We start from the raw sequence: 15,824 nt of genomic DNA on the forward strand, positions 1-15,824 counted from the left end.
TTCAATGCAATCCCTATCAAATTACCAATGGCATTTTTCACAGAACTAGAACAAAAGATCTTAAAATTTGTATGGAGACACAAAAGAACCCGAATAGCCAAATCTGTCTTTAGGGAAAAAAATGGAGCTGGAGGAATCAGACTCCCTGACTTCAGACTATACTACAAAACTACAGTAATCAAGACAATATGGTACTGGCACAAAAACAGAAATATAGATCAATGGAAGAGGATAGAAAGTCCAGATATAAACCCACGCACGTATGGTCACCTAATCTATGACAAAGGAGGCAAGAATATACAATGGAGAAAAGACAGTCTCTTCATAAGTGGTGCTGGGAAACCTGGACAGGTACATGTAAAAGAATGAAATTAGAGCACTCCCTAACACCATACACAAAAATAAACTCAAAATGGATTCAAGACCTAAATGTATGACCTGACACTATAAAACACTTAGAGGAAAACACAGTAAGAACACTCTTTGACATAAATCACAGCAAGATCTTTTTCAATCCACCTCCTGAAGTAATGGGAATAAAAACAAAAATAAACAAATGGGACCCAATGAAACTTAAAAGCTTTTGCAAAGCAAAGGAGACTACAAACAAGACAAAAAGACAGCCCTCAGAATGGGAGAAAATATTTGCAAAAGTATCAACCGACAAAGGTTTAATCTCCAAAATATATAAACAACTCATGCAGCTCAATATTAAAAAAACAAACAACCCAATGAAAAAATGGGCAGAAGACATATATAGAGATTTCTTCAAAGAAGACATACAGGTAGCCAAGAAGCACATGAAAACGTGCTCAACATCACTAATTATTAAAGAAATACTAATCAAAACTACAGTGAGGTATCAGCTCACACCAGTTAGGATGGGCATCATCAGAAAATCTACAAACAACAAATGCTGGAGAGAGTATGGAGAAAAGGGAACCCTCTTGCACTGTTGGTGCGAATGTAAATTGATACAGCCACCACAGAGAACAGTATGGAGGTTCCTTAAAAAACTAAAAATAGAATTACCATATGATCCAGCAATCCCACTCCTGGGCATATACCCTGAGAAAACCATAATTGAAAAAGACACATGCACCCCAATATTCATTGCAGCACTATTTACAATAACCAGGTCATGGAAGCAACCTAAATGCCCATCGACAGACGAGTGGATAAAGAAGATGTGGTACATATATACAATGGATTATTACTTAGCCATAAAAAGGAACGAAATTGGGTCATTTGTAGAGACGTGGATAGATATAGGGACTGTCATACGGAGTGAAGTAAGTCAGAAAGAGAAAAACAAATATCGTATATTAACGCACATATGTGGAGCCTAGAAAAATGGTGCAGATGAACCGGTTTGCAGGGCAGAAATAGAGACACCGATGTAGAGAACAAACGTATGGACACCAAGGGGGGAAAGTGGCAGTGGTGTGATGAATTGGGAGATTGGGATTGACATGTATACACTAATATGCATAAAGTGGATAACTAATAAGAACCTGCTGTGTAAAAAAATAAATAAAATAATTTTAAAAAGATAAAGATTGCTGTCACCGAGACATTTTACCGATTTATTACTTTATTCTTTTTCTTTAGAATGTGATGACTGTCTTAAAGTAGAATGACAGAGAAATACTGGATTTATTGAGCACTTGCTATTTAGGGTGGTGGTATGCTAAGCACTGAAGAGAGTTTGCAGACTGCCTTGTAGTATGAGGGTTTATGCACTATCGAAGGACACCATGTATGGACAAGAGCCAGTGCGTGGCCTAACTCACTTGAGCCAGGATGCTGTCACCCACTATCTGTCTCCCTGTGTAGACCCATGTGCAGATCTTACTTATCTACTGTGTTACATGGAATTTTGGAATCTTGAAGAAATTAACCTGGCATAAATGATATTAAGATAAAAGTTTCAGGCCTGAAACAGATCTCTAGCCAGAAAAATACCTGTCGTATCTACTAAAGGTTGTTGTGAAGATCACATAAACCTGTTGTAAGTGAGGATGCTTTGTTCATTTTGGGGGAGTTGTGCGCACCCCTCGGAGACCCTGAGAACAGGTGGTGTGAGAATCTCAGGTGTTCCTAGAGAGGTTGAATCTCTCCCCACCTACCCTGCCCTAATGGTTCACCTGTGACTGTCACCTCCTTGAGGGACTGCTTGTGTCTTTTTGGTGTCTGCTCTGACACCCTGCCCTGCACATGCATAATAAGTACTAAACAAATCTGTTAAATGAATAAATGAGCACTTGTAAAAGCAGTGTTACAACCATTACAGCAGCAAATTATAGCTAATATTATAAATCATCAAACAATAACTGAGAATGTCTGCAAGGTAAATTATTTCCTCTAGTTTCCAATTCAAAATGGACTCTGGTCACAGAGCTTTCTGGGTATTGTCTGGTATATTTGTGGCAAGAAAAACACCTATAGCGGGAAAAAATAGGATAGTTTCTTCTGCTTTCAGGGTGTAATTCATCCCCTTTGGCAAAAAACACAAGGAAAATAAAATGTTAACTCAGATATTAGAAAGGTTAAGAAAATTCCACAGGTTAACATTACTATTTCAAAAGATGAAGACTGTATGACTACACAGGATGTTAATGACTTGACATTACGAAATTTATTAAATTTATTTTTAAAGCAATTTGGTTCCCCCTCTCAAATGCATGAAGCATCTGGGAGTTGGAATAGATCTGCCCCAGGCTGCCAAACAAATTTTTAATGGAACTGGAGTCCTTCAGGGATTGTCCTAAATCCACATAATATTCTTAGGTCTTGGTGTTTGCACTGGGACCTGTATATTACCAGATGTACGTGTGAATATTATACTTATATCCTTCCATCACCTTGGTGACTCCACATCTGTAGGGGCTGCTGCACGTCAATTATTCCACCACAGGGGGTAGAGAGATATTTGGGCCAGCATTGACCTCTTTTTCAATTAGGGCCTCAGAGCAGTGTGTTCTGGAAGTCACATGGTCCCTTTAGACAGAACCTCTGCAAATCCATTTGGCCTAATGTGGCCATGCTGGGAAGTCAATGTGATTACCTGTGCCAGGTGTGGAGGTAGCATCCAGAAAAGCAAATGAAAATTTGGTCACTAAGAGGCACCATCAACATTCAGGATCTCTCCCATCTATCTAATCCTTGAATAAGATATTAGCAAGTCTATCAAAAAAAGAATGCCAGCCTTAGTAAAATATATTTACCTTCCACAAAAAAATGCAACTGCTTGTTTGAAAGAAATTGTGATTTGGTTGAGGAGCTAAATTCACTTTTGAATGCTTGGAATTGTTTTTATTATCTGAGGTTTCAGGAAAAAAAAGTTTCCTCAGGAAGAACAAAGATTTTTGTCTTTATATCTTTGTGACTTTTTTTTAAAAAGGAAAACAGTGTTTTTATAATGCTTAGCTTTTTGTTCATGAACTTGGAACATCTTTCTCAAGAGTACATAGTGCTTTTCATTTTTTAAAGCTTCTGATATTATACGTGGTGGTGTGTTGCATATTGTCATAACTAATAAATCAATGACAAATGTATCCACTTCATTTTGTTGGGGAGATATATAATTGTGGTGGTGGCTGACCATTTATTTAATTATGTGGTAAGTACCATATGATGAGAGGGTAAAGTTAAATTGATGATTTGGGCTATTTCAGCCAGGGTACAGTTTACATGGCAATTACACCGGGATCATCTAAGTGTAATTGGCAAGTAATTTTGTAAGCGAAGGAACATGACAGCTCATTTACATGGTGTTCAATGAGTAAAATTTGGGGACATTTATCAACCACTTCCAAGTGAAGAGTGATTGCACCAATATAGCCCAAAACACTATAGGCAGCACTTGGAAAGCTTCGTGGAAGGTTTTTGGTACGAATCTTCATTCATTTGCTCCTTGAACATTTATTAGGTGTGTGCTGTGTGCCAGGCACTGTCCTAGGCATTGAAGATACAAGCACAAATGAAAAGTGAAGTTCTACTCTCAACTCATGGGTGGGAAGCAGACCCATCATCAATAGTTATACAACAGTGTAGTAAGTAGAGGTTTGAGCTCTGCAGTTACTGTGGATGCTGAGGAGGGGAAACCAGGAGGCTGGAAGATGGTCAGGGAAAACTTGCTAGCAAGGGTGACACCTGAGATGAATTTTAAAGGATGAGCAGGGCCGAGCCAGGGGAGAGGAAAAAGGACTTTTCAGGCAGAGGTGCAAGCAAGAGCAGGATCTTAGATGAGCAAGATGACTGATGTGAGCTGGTTCATTTCAAGGCAGACCTGGGACCCAAGAGGCAGACTTGAGTGGGATCCCAGAGGCTCTGTAGGTCATGCTGGAGGCTGGGTCTTATCCTGCAACCGGGGGAAGCCATCGGAGGCATTTAACAAGAGTTGTTTTGTAGACAGAACATTCTGTGTAATAAAATGTTTTTATTGAGCTATTACAATATGCCAGGCTCTGTTCTACAGGTATCAAGGCATTTCATCCTCACAGCAACCCTGTGAGATAGGCACTAACATATCCCCCTTTTTACCTATGAAGAAACTGAGTACAAAGAGATTGCCCAGAGCTACACAGGGGGTGATGGAGGAGCCAGGATTTGAACCCAGGCTTGTCCAGCTCCAGAGCCCATGCTTGTCCCCAGCACCCACACCATGTCATTAGTCCCCTTGATATAATCAACTGCAACCCCCCTGTTTTTAAGATACACATTCCCCACCTCCTGTCCCCGCCGCTAGACTGTGAGCTCTATGAGGCCAGGAACTATATTTATCTTGCTCACAGCCACATCCCTCAAGCTTAGGATGATGCCTGCACCTTCATAGGCATGCCACAAATAAAGAAAAAAATGTAGCTTTGAGGGGGTCATGACTGGAGGCTGTTGAAGTCAGCCTGGCAAGGGATGATGATGAGGGCCTGAATCTAAGGCAGTGTTAGTCGATACAGAGAGGTGAGGATAGAGAAATAAATGGTCAGGGCTTGGTGATTGACTGGACGTGTGGATTTTGTTGGCATATTCTCACGGTGTTTCTGATCTCCAGCTCCTACGCTGGAGAGATGACTTGGCAAAAGAATCCGAAGCTGAGGGAAGCTCGTGCTCCTATATTCACAAAGCTCTCAAATTCCTGAGAAGAAACGTTGCGGACTCAGGATGAGAAGAAGTTAGAAGAAACTTCCCTGGAGATAGTTAAAAATAGAATGAACACATCTGCCTGGGATGTGGAGGGAACAGAGCTGCCCTAGGGTAGATGAATAGTTAGATGGCCTTTGGGATTCTTCCCGCTTTGAAAATTTTCTGCTTTAGAATAAAAATTCTCCTGAGCCACCTGTCCTTAACTGTGTGGCTTAAAGATAAAATCAAAGTGTCCAAGAAATGGAAAATATTGAGTCCAAATGCCTGGATTGTAGATAAGGAAACAGAAGCCCAGAAGGGTTAGATGACTTGTCCAAGGGCACACAAAAGGAAGACTGAGATCACTGGTCTCTCAGTCCCCTGCTCCCTGGACTCTCAGAGAGCAGCATCTGTGTTTGGGTGCCCCCTGTGCTGTGTGGTGGCCCAAAAGCAAAGAGAACCTGGTATCTGTACTTGAGGAGTTCAGAGAGCCTCAACAGTAAGTGCCACTTGTCACCTAAAAATGCCATAAAGTACCACTTGCTACACAGAACATTTGGAAAATAGAGGAAATGAATTTAAAAGTCTAAAATGATTTTTCTTTAGCCGCACTCATTGCCAAGCACTGCTTCAATGCTTTACAATCATTATCTCTAATTCTTACAACTTGGAAGTTAGATAATATTACTTTTCAATTTATGTTTCAGAAAGCTAAAGCCCTGAGAATTCATTCCATAAGACCAGACTATGTTAACTCCAAGTCCTACCTGCACAAATGGTGTTAACATTAACATTTTGTTGCATTTCCCTGTAGTCTTCTTTTTCTACACACTGGGACTATCCATTTACATAGTTACAGTTTAATCATAGATACAGTTTGAACTTACATTTTTTGGCTGGTAATGTGTTCTATCTATTTTTCATGTGATTTCATAGTCTTCATTTTAATGGCTGTATAATGTCTTATCAAGTTTTTCGGAGGTTCTTAAACAAAAATATTTACTCATAAAAATCTTTCAATTTTTGGCACATATGGCATTTGGAAGGTATATTTTATATTTTGAGGACCATCTGACCATCCTCTATGGATGGCATTAGGAAGAGCAGGAGAGAAACTGCCAGGCTGTGCACAGAGGATCATGGCTTTCTTGCCCACCAAGAGCCCCTCTGGGAATGCAGGATGGTGCTGGGCACAGCTCAGATGGAACCCGGGTGGAGATGGCCTAAGGCAGATAGCAGGTGACTTTTCAAGCCTCTGCTTTTCTGACTGAACACACATTCCTCCTCCTGCCCCTGTGAAAAAGCAAGTTTTCATTTTCTTAGGATAGTAAAAATCTTTTGTGTGAAGAAAAAGTGTCATCAAGTGTCTTATTCATCAGCATATATAGCATCTCTTTAAATGACAGTGGGAGTAAAAGTTCATCAGTTCAATATGTCTTTCACATTTGGAGACTCCTGACTAATAAACCTCTGGTATTTATCCTCAGAACAGCCAAAGAACTAAAATCTGGCACATGCTGTTCTCACGCACTGAGAAAAACTTAAAAAGACAGAAGGTTTTCTCCATTTTCCCCTTCTTCCATTCATTTAGAAGAAAACACATACCTTTTTTTAATTAAAAAAAATATGAGCATACAGAAACATCTGGCCTGCATTACCATAGCAGCCTCCTAAATGGCCTCCTTGTCTGCCCTTCTAAATTCAACTCTGTATAAAAGCCAGAAAGATGTTTCTAGAACACAGAACTGTACCGGTCACCGTCCCATGTTGTTGACCTCTTCTTCCATGACTCTTATGGCTTTTGGAGTTAAATACCATGTGCAGCTGCAGCTCCCACATCCCCTGCTTCCACCTTGTCCCAGCCATACCAAGCTGCTTCTGGCTCCTCTATTCCTGCTGCAGTAAAGCGTGTCTCCAGCCCCACATGCAAATCAATCCTTTCTTCACAAGCTCCCTGCCAGCCTCTGCAGAACCTGGTTCCCACGTTGAGCTCCCACAGCACCTATCTAGCACTATCACACTCATACGGAATATAGCCTACAATCTTATTTTTACTTGGCCTGCATGATACTTTAATTTAAAAAAATTAAATCTCATTGGGCATGCATATCACTGTTCAGTTTAAGGCCCTGCCACTCTCTGTTATGCATCAAACCCCAATTACATATTTATTCTGTGCTGGGTCATATAAGGCTACTTGCTTTTGATCTCTTTTACCCAACAGACTGTGTGTGTGTGTGTGTGTGTGTGTGTGTGTGTGTGTGTGTGTGTTGGAATTAGGTATCGTTAATTTTTGTATCTATAGGCCTGGCAGAGACTGCTCAATAAATATCTGTTGTATTAATTTATGCTTTTTTTAAAAGCATAAATTATGTTGGGAAAGATGCAGTAACTCTTTTTGGCCTCTCTGTTCACAAACATAAAATTCATGGACCTCAGTGGACCTGGCAGACACTAACAGTATTCCATGGGGATGGCAGAAAGTCTGTGTTCATGATGTGATTCTGCTAAAACCTAGACATTTTGGATCTTTAAGCTTCTGAATGTGATTATGGTCTTTCCCACTATTTCCTGTACCAGGAGATTCATATCAATTCTTATGATCCCTCATGAGTAACTATCTTCATGTTTGTCATAGTTTTGTGCATCAAGGTGTACATTTCCTTGGTTTCATTTCATATCCACATGATCTCCATACTTCCATCAAACTGGGATCTTCAGAAATTTGAATGGAATAGTATAAGATGTAGTTTTTTATCTACTTAGTAAGGTGTGATCATAATTAAAGTACAATCAGTGTGCTTACCTCAATTTGGATCCTGACAAGGAGTAATGCACCCATATCTATAGATGCTGGTTAGGCTAAGAATACCCATTGGTCAACCTGTGAAGTATCATCTTTTTGATAATCTAGTCCTTTGTCTCAGCCACTGTATTTTTCATTTCCTTAGTTATTCTCATCTAGATGTTCAGTTTCATGCTGCTGTAAAGACACTAAAAAAAGATGGGGTGTCTCACAGGTCCCAGATTACTCATATTTATGGAATTTCGCATAATCATCAGTGATGTAGATCTGTGGTACCTGTCTATGGCCATGTTGTTGCCATAAATTAAATCTCCAGAGAATGCCCTGCGTTTTCAGGGAGTGCTATGGATGTTGCAGAGGGACTATATACCGTAGGCATTGCTGAGGAAACATGTTAGTAGCACAAGAATGGAAATGTGTCCAGGTATCAAGTTCAAAAAGAAAAGAAAAGAAAAGAAAAAACTCTTTCGCCTAAGCTTCCTTCCCTAGGGAAGAAGTGGGGGCAGAATGGGGAGAGTTTATTATAGAATCCTTTAGCAGCCAGAAATTTCATTGACAATTTTGTTAATGTGCCTGCTTGCCTGCCTTCTCAGAGGCCCATTGTGAATTCCTTACTTGATATTATTAATGGTTAATGGATGCACCTGAAAATTAAGCAAAATTGTACCATTTGGGTAATAGTTATATTAAATGGTTCTTTCCTATAGCATAAAGCTTATCTTTTTTGTAATAATGAATACTTCATCTTTTCCAATGTCCTAATCAAACGCTTCCACATCATCTTGAGGCAGAACCAGATCCAGCTGCATGTATTCTATGCTATTGGCTTCAATTATGTCAAATTATCCAACCTACCCACAGGTCCTAAGGTTCTCTTTTGCTGAGACATAGGCCTGATGCACGTCTTCGGAAGCTCATTATTACCAACCATTCAGCACTAGTCTGTTGTAAGTAAACAGAGAATCAAAGAGAACACTAGGCTAATTTTACAGTTATGAGGAAATCTCTAGAATAGATTTCTTCCTAAATGTTGACATTCTCAGGTTGATCTCAAGTATTTTTCTTTTCCATGTCCCTTCTCCCTGAAACACAAACATGTACCTCAATCTGCATGGCATTGCTTCAGAGTTGATGATTTCCACTGCAGTGGCAGAAAGTAAATAACAGTCGTGTTTTGGCTATAAATAATAATTATTTAATTTTTAATAGCTATTATATCGTTTGGATTGACCAGAAGCATCGGGCTTCTGATACATTGCCATACTTTATTTTATTCAACCAAATACCTGTAGCTGAAAGAGGGAAATACAAGAAATAGTGAACAACCCTTGGGGAAACCAGTAAGTCTCTTTCTGCCATATTATGCTGAAACTTTACTGTTTCTTATGCTTCTAGTAAGATGAAATGATTCATCATTTGGGAGTCATTTTTTTTAGTCAAAATTCTTACCTTTATACTTCAAGTTCTGATCTGCCTGTCCCTATCTCCTTCATTTTCAGCTTATTTTGACTGTTGTGCTTTTTCTTTTGAGCTTTAAAAGACCCCTTTTTTTCCGCTAAGAAAAAGACTCACCAATGAACATCCAAGGTGATTGAGGATGCCCTTTGATGTGCAGGGGCCATGCCTTATACCCCTTAAATTGCTATGACCCTGTCCAGTGTACAGAATAGGCACAATACATGGTTTCTGAATGAATGAATGAGTGAAAGAATAGAAAGAATAGAAAGAATAGAAATATTAATATCTAATTTCATAATTTATGGTTGTTTAACCTCTTTCATCCAAATTACATTCCAACTGAGACTATCATCTTGAATTTCTGTCAAATATTCTTAATACTAAGTTCAGTGTATAGTACATGCAGCCATTGCTCAGTGAGTGTTTAGTGAGAGCAAAGTATATTGTATACTTTGGAGCCCTATTATGGAGAAGCCGAAATGTGGCACATAGTCTTTCAAAATCCATACTTTTTCAAATTAGTCAAGTCAAGGAATGGATTTTCGCCCTGAAGACTAACCATTGATGCAACAGATTGGTCACTATGATTACTCTCCATTGGACCTCCTGTGTTTGGAACACATCTTTGGAAAACCATCTGTGTTTCTTGAAATATTTAAATGGAAACCTTCCCCTTGAGAGAGTCCTATTGATCCAGTTCAGCAGATATCCACTATTCCTGCAAACATTTATTGAACACCTTGTATGTGACATGAGTTGGAAATAAATGTGAAACTGGCAATTCTTTCCATTGCAGTTCTTTCTTGCTTATAGTTTGGTAGGCAAGTATAGGAATAAAGCAGAATTCAGTATGATAAATTCTACAATAGAAGCAGGTATAAGGAGCAGAGGAAGCTGAGAGAGGGGAGTAATTAATTCTGTGTAAGGCATTAGGGAAGGCTTCCTGAAAGAAATGGCTCTGAGTTGGAATTCATCCATAACAGTCTTTGTCTTTTGGATGACTATCATGAGTGAAAAATGCCCCTGTGATGTACTGGATGTATTCATTTATAACGCAATGTCATATTGTAAGGAATAAACTTAAAATTCAAACATTTGAAAAACATAGGACTCCTCACTACAGCACCTGAATCCACCTCAATATTCTGTGGTTTGTGTGATATCTGAGAAACAGCTGAATCAAACCCCACGATATTAATGGATTTATACATGTGCATATAAGGCTAATATAATTTATGTTGCCAATTCTTTTATGGTTTCATAAATAGTGCTATCAGTAACATTTCTAAAAAGTGACGAAATGAGCTCATATGTGCTGGTAGAAATTCAGTATATTTTATAGAACACTGCTACTCTTGATATAGCCTACGGGATGTGACTTTTCATAAAAACCTAATGAATTTCTAGATTTGTCAGCTGTTTCCAAACAGATGCACTGTGCTAATCTAATGGAAACATTCTGAGCCCAGATCCCAAATATCAATAGCTTTTAGTATTGCAAATTAGTTTGTCTGTTGGATAAATTGGACTGTGTGGCTCTTGATAAAAAGTAGCAAGTAATTTTGTACGGATGTTTTAACTGCCTTGCTGGGCTTTGATGCTCGTATTTTTCCTTGCAGAGTTTTAAGTTGAATGTAGACAGTCATTGTGCTCTCAAGGAAGCTGTGGAGGAGGAAGGACTCCAACTTCTCGAGCTTATTGCATCTCACAAAGCAGGTAAATCCTCCTGAAATATTGCAAGTCTTTATGTCTCCAGACTATTAAGAATGAAGAAGCATTGCTGTAAATTACTGCATATATTCACTTCCTTATGTATTATTAATATTTACATTATCAGATTGACCTTCAAGATTTATAAATGTTTCATATACTGCATACAATGCTGTGATACTTGTAAGATGAAATACTGCCTCCAAATGGTCTGTTCATTTGGGGCTTGCTGTTCGCCTGAGTTTCAATTGAAATCACATTCCTGAAAACTTCACTGACATGCTTTTTGATGTAGGTGCTCTGGAAATAACATTAAGATAATGAATGAGAATTGTGCATATAGTTATAATGCATATGCATTCAGGTACTTATAGATATCATTACAGATATAAGGCAGGCAGTCTAGAGATACCTGATTATTTCCCTGCCAATTCACACACATGAACGTTTTGCATGTTCTTTGCTGGTCATTGCATTAACAGAGTTTTGGCCTTAGACCAATTCTTACTCCAGTATTAATGTATTTATGAGGAACAGATTATAAGTAAAAAATAGTTTTGTCATTTGGTTATACTTATCCTGGTAGTAAAAGACCATAAGACAGGATGAATTACAGTTTGGCACTTGTTTTGAGCTTACCACAGCTAAATAAGAAAAGAGCAGCATTAATCTGAAGTGCTAATACTAAAGACTGCTGTCTTAAATCTGGCCCATTTACTATAGTTTGGGTTGAATTAACTTTACCTATTTCCATACATTTTCTGATCATTATAAAGTCTCCACACAGATACACACAGGGCCTTTTATTTGGAATGTGAAGCTATAGTGTTAATAATTTTTATGTATCGTGATTTTTTGTTCCATATACATTTTTTTAGTCAATATATTAAATCTAAGTCTATTCCAAACCATGCATCTATGTGGTTATCCCATTTTTGTGTCCTTATGCCTTCTGTCAAGTCAAAAATCCTCAACCTCTGTTCTGAGTGGCAGGTGATGTTAATGGTTGCTTAAAATTATGTTTATTGTTTGAAATATCCATCTAATTTGCTAAATGAAAAACAATAATGGGTAAAAAGGCAGTTGAGTTCGTAACTTGTGCTTTCCCCTCCTTTTGGAGAAGGACTAAAGGACATGCTGCGGATGATAGCAAGTCAATGGAAGGAGCTGCAGAGGCAAATCAAACGCCAACACAGCTGGATTCTCAGGGCTCTGGATACCATCAAAGCTGCGATTCTGGCTACTGATGTGTCTGTGGAGGGTGAGGAAGGGACGGGAAGCCCCAAGGTAAGTGGCTTGAAGTTTGTCTTATTTCTGTCTTCTTTTGAACTAGGCACCACTGAAGTTTTCTTTCTACCCCTAAGGCTTTTCGTTTTTACTGGGTAAACTTTATATATCTCTCTCTGTATAGGTGTGTATAAACAAAATGAAATGGTTAAGTTTAAAACAATAAAAAAGGCTACAACTTTCAAGTTTTCCAGGAAGGGATCTTTTTGTGAAAAGTGGCAGAGTAGGAGAGGGAAAGTACTTTAGGGGTAGGAGAAAGGGGGACATAAAACATTTAGTAAACAAAACATAAAGCATCTTTAACATGAATAATCAGAATGGTTTTAAATTGTTTTGTTGCAACTATAAATCACTATAATCAGTGCAATCACTCAGCTCTGACATCCATTAGCCGCTTGGTTACAGCAAATTAACAAAGAAGAGAGAAAGTGATTCATTATCTCATTCCTGTTAATGACTATCAGATGCATTGCCTAATTAGGGGATGGTCATTGTAGTGGGAAGAAGGTCATATGCTTTGCTACAAATCTTTTTGCTCTGAGTGTAAGTTCTCCATAATGGTGCATGCACCAAATACAAGTACTTAAAGAATGAATATTGACATGTTTTGGTTATCTACTTTAGATTTACAAAATAATCCCTAAAGCATATGCAGTTAAATTTTAAATGAGGCACCTTCTGATACAGTGCAGCACTGTTCTAAAGGTATCTTTGGACTCGTGACGTAGAAGATAATGGACTCATGAAGCAGAAGATAATTTTATTAATTTGATATTTTCTTGCAATCTCTCTTTTCTTTTGTATTTGTTCTTTTGTGAAAGTTGATGCAGAAAACCAGTCTCATAATAGACTAAGCATGGAAACATACTGTAACATGGGGGGAACAGATTTAAGAGTTCATGGCTCCTATTCCTGGCATGGACAAAGTAATTAAATCATCATCAAGTCACATTTATTCAGTCCCCATGTGGATTGGCATTGGGCTAAATGTATACAGAGCAAGTTAAACAAACCCTCTGCCCTCTGAGCCTCACATTCTCAAGTGCAGGCAAGGAGAAACCCAATCTGCCCTGCAGTGGTGAGGCCATGCAACCAGTGAAAAACTTAGGTGGTTTATAGCTTTGGAATCTCGAACAACAACCTTGAATTTATTTGTTGGAAACAGAGGATGGAATGATGAACTCAGTTCCCTTTAAAGAAGGTTCCATGGAGGAGGTCACATTTCAGGAAATACTTGAAGGAAGGAAGAGAGGTGGCTTGGCACATGCGCGCATATTTTAGGAAGTGACGTGATGAAAGGATCAAAGCTGGAACTAATCATAGGGAATGGAGAGTGTCTTCAGCAGACTTCTCAGGGCAGAAGTGGAGCCCTTTCAAGGAGCAGACTGCAGGAAGAAGTTGATTGGGCTAATACTTGGGCTGGAGTAGGGGGCAGTGATGATGAGAAAGGACACAACTAAAAACTTTGTTGTGTTTTATTTATTTAACAAAAATAAACTGAGTGCTTACTTTTTAAGAGCTATCCTGTATTGGATGCATTCCACATGCCAGACACTGTTCTACAGTACTTCTGTGTATTCTCTCATTTAATTCTCACAACAAACTATTTAAACCTTATAAATAAGGCAGTCCTATTCTAATTTCCAATGGGCAAAATGGAGGCACAGAGAAGTTAAGTAACTGGCTTAAGGTCACACAGGTAGTAGGTAGCAGAGCTAGGATTTGAATCTGAGCCCTTTGGCCCCTGAGCCCATTTTCAGCACCACCTAGAGCACTGCCTGTTACTGGCACTGCTCAAGGTGGGGCATGGTGGTGAACAATCAGCCTCAGTACCTGTCTCATGGAGCTTGTGGTGAAGTGGGGTGACAGACTTAAGTCTAACAACCATGCTTTTATAAACCATGATGGGCTGTGAAAGAAAAGAAAAGGAAGCAACCAGAGGTTGGACTGGGAGAAGCGATTTAGATCAGGGCATCGGGGAGCGCTTCTTTGAGGAAGTGGCATTCTGTGAGCAGGCTGTGCAGCTAGAGGGGAGGCGGGGGGTGTGCAAGGGAGGCTGAGTGGCTGTGGGCACAAAGGGGAGGGTTTGGGAGTGAGCAGGAAAACGACATCATTGATTTACAGCCTAAAAACCTGTCCTTGGCTTTGGTGTGGAGCGTGGTTGGGTGAGTGCAGTGAGTCTGGGTGAGGGTGGGGAGGCACCAAAGTGGAGCTGCAGAGATGGTGCAGTCACCTGCATTAATAAAAGACCTGTGTTGAAAACGAGTGGCTCTATTCACCAGGGCCAGTTTGAACTGGACTCTTTTAAATGAGCTCATTTTGTCGGGAGATACTGAGATGAAGTAAAGAGGATAACTAAGCCAAATGGGGAGAAAGTATTATTAAATGAGAGGTAATGTCAACATTTCTCAAAAAGAGGACCACCTTCCCCAGGCCCTGCCTCAAATGAATCAGAGTCTCCTGGGAAGGGCCCCAGAATCTGCATTCCACAGGGCCCCAGAATCTGCATTCCACAAGCTCCCAGAAAACCACTGTCATAGGCTCTTTGTTAAATGAGAGGTAATGTCAACATTTCTCAAAAAGAGGACCACCTTCCCCAGGCCCCGCCTCAAATGAATCAGAGTCTCCTGGGAAGGGCCCCAGAATCTGCATTCCACAAGCTCCCAGAAAACCACTGTCATAGGCTCTAAGAAGGCCCTTTTCCTACAGTGCTATACGATCCTCACATAACGAGGATCCTCACACAACGTGAAAGAATGTCTGTCTTGTTGTTACTTATAATACCAAACAATTGGTATCAACCGAAATGTTTAAAACAGGGGCTGTTTAATTAAATTATGCTACATCTTATCCTAATGAAAGGTTACATAACCATTAAAAATAATGTTTTAGAAGAGAATTTTTAAACATTGGAAGAGACCTATAAGATGCAATTATATATTTTAAAATATCTTTGAATTTTCTAAGTCTCTACAATGAGTAAGAATTATTTTAACCAGAAAAATAAAGAATATATGTAAAAAGAAAGAATTACAAAGTGATTTAAAAGGTAGAATACATGCCATTGATCTGAAGGGACTTGATATGTGAATTTAGATATTAGGAGGAAAAATAGATACATCTGATTCTTAATGATTTGGGTGTCTCAGTTCTAAACAAAACAAAACAACAACAGCAACAAAAACCCTCTCTATTTGAATCATCTCCAAAGTGAAAATGTCTTTCTTGAGTCACATGAGTTTACAAAGAATAGCATAAGTAGTTTTTCTGGTTAATAGTATTACTATTCCAAAGCATTTCATGTCACACTATGTGCACAGTGTGGTGCATCTAAAAGCAGCTACGAGGAGAGGCTTCTGTGGGCGTCTACAGATGTAGAAGCTGAGGGAGGTGTGAGAGTCTAAGAGTTGGATGTGACAGAGCTGGCCACACCCCAGGC

At 39.2% G+C, this 15,824-nt stretch overlaps 1 protein-coding gene across 3 annotated transcripts in view; it reads left to right on the forward strand.

Moving 5' to 3' along the window:
- Window positions 1–15,824, forward strand: part of AKAP6 (A-kinase anchoring protein 6) — a 529,420-nt gene that overhangs the window by 260,281 nt on the left and 253,315 nt on the right. For 2 of the 3 annotated variants that reach the window (XR_003681883.2, XM_028495685.2), the window contains exons 6-7: window positions 11,008–11,104; window positions 12,219–12,385. Coding sequence is in view for 2 of the 3 variants with exons in the window: in XM_028495685.2 (XP_028351486.1) it covers window positions 11,008–11,104; window positions 12,219–12,385 (264 nt within the window). In the remaining variant the exon portion in view is untranslated. The remainder of the gene's footprint in view (window positions 1–11,007; window positions 11,105–12,218; window positions 12,386–15,824) is intronic. The other variant, XM_028495686.2, reaches the window with a different exon arrangement.

The sequence above is a fragment of the Physeter macrocephalus genome, chromosome 11 (genome assembly GCF_002837175.3).
Source record: "Physeter macrocephalus isolate SW-GA chromosome 11, ASM283717v5, whole genome shotgun sequence".
Classification (NCBI taxonomy): domain Eukaryota; kingdom Metazoa; phylum Chordata; class Mammalia; order Artiodactyla; family Physeteridae; genus Physeter; species Physeter macrocephalus.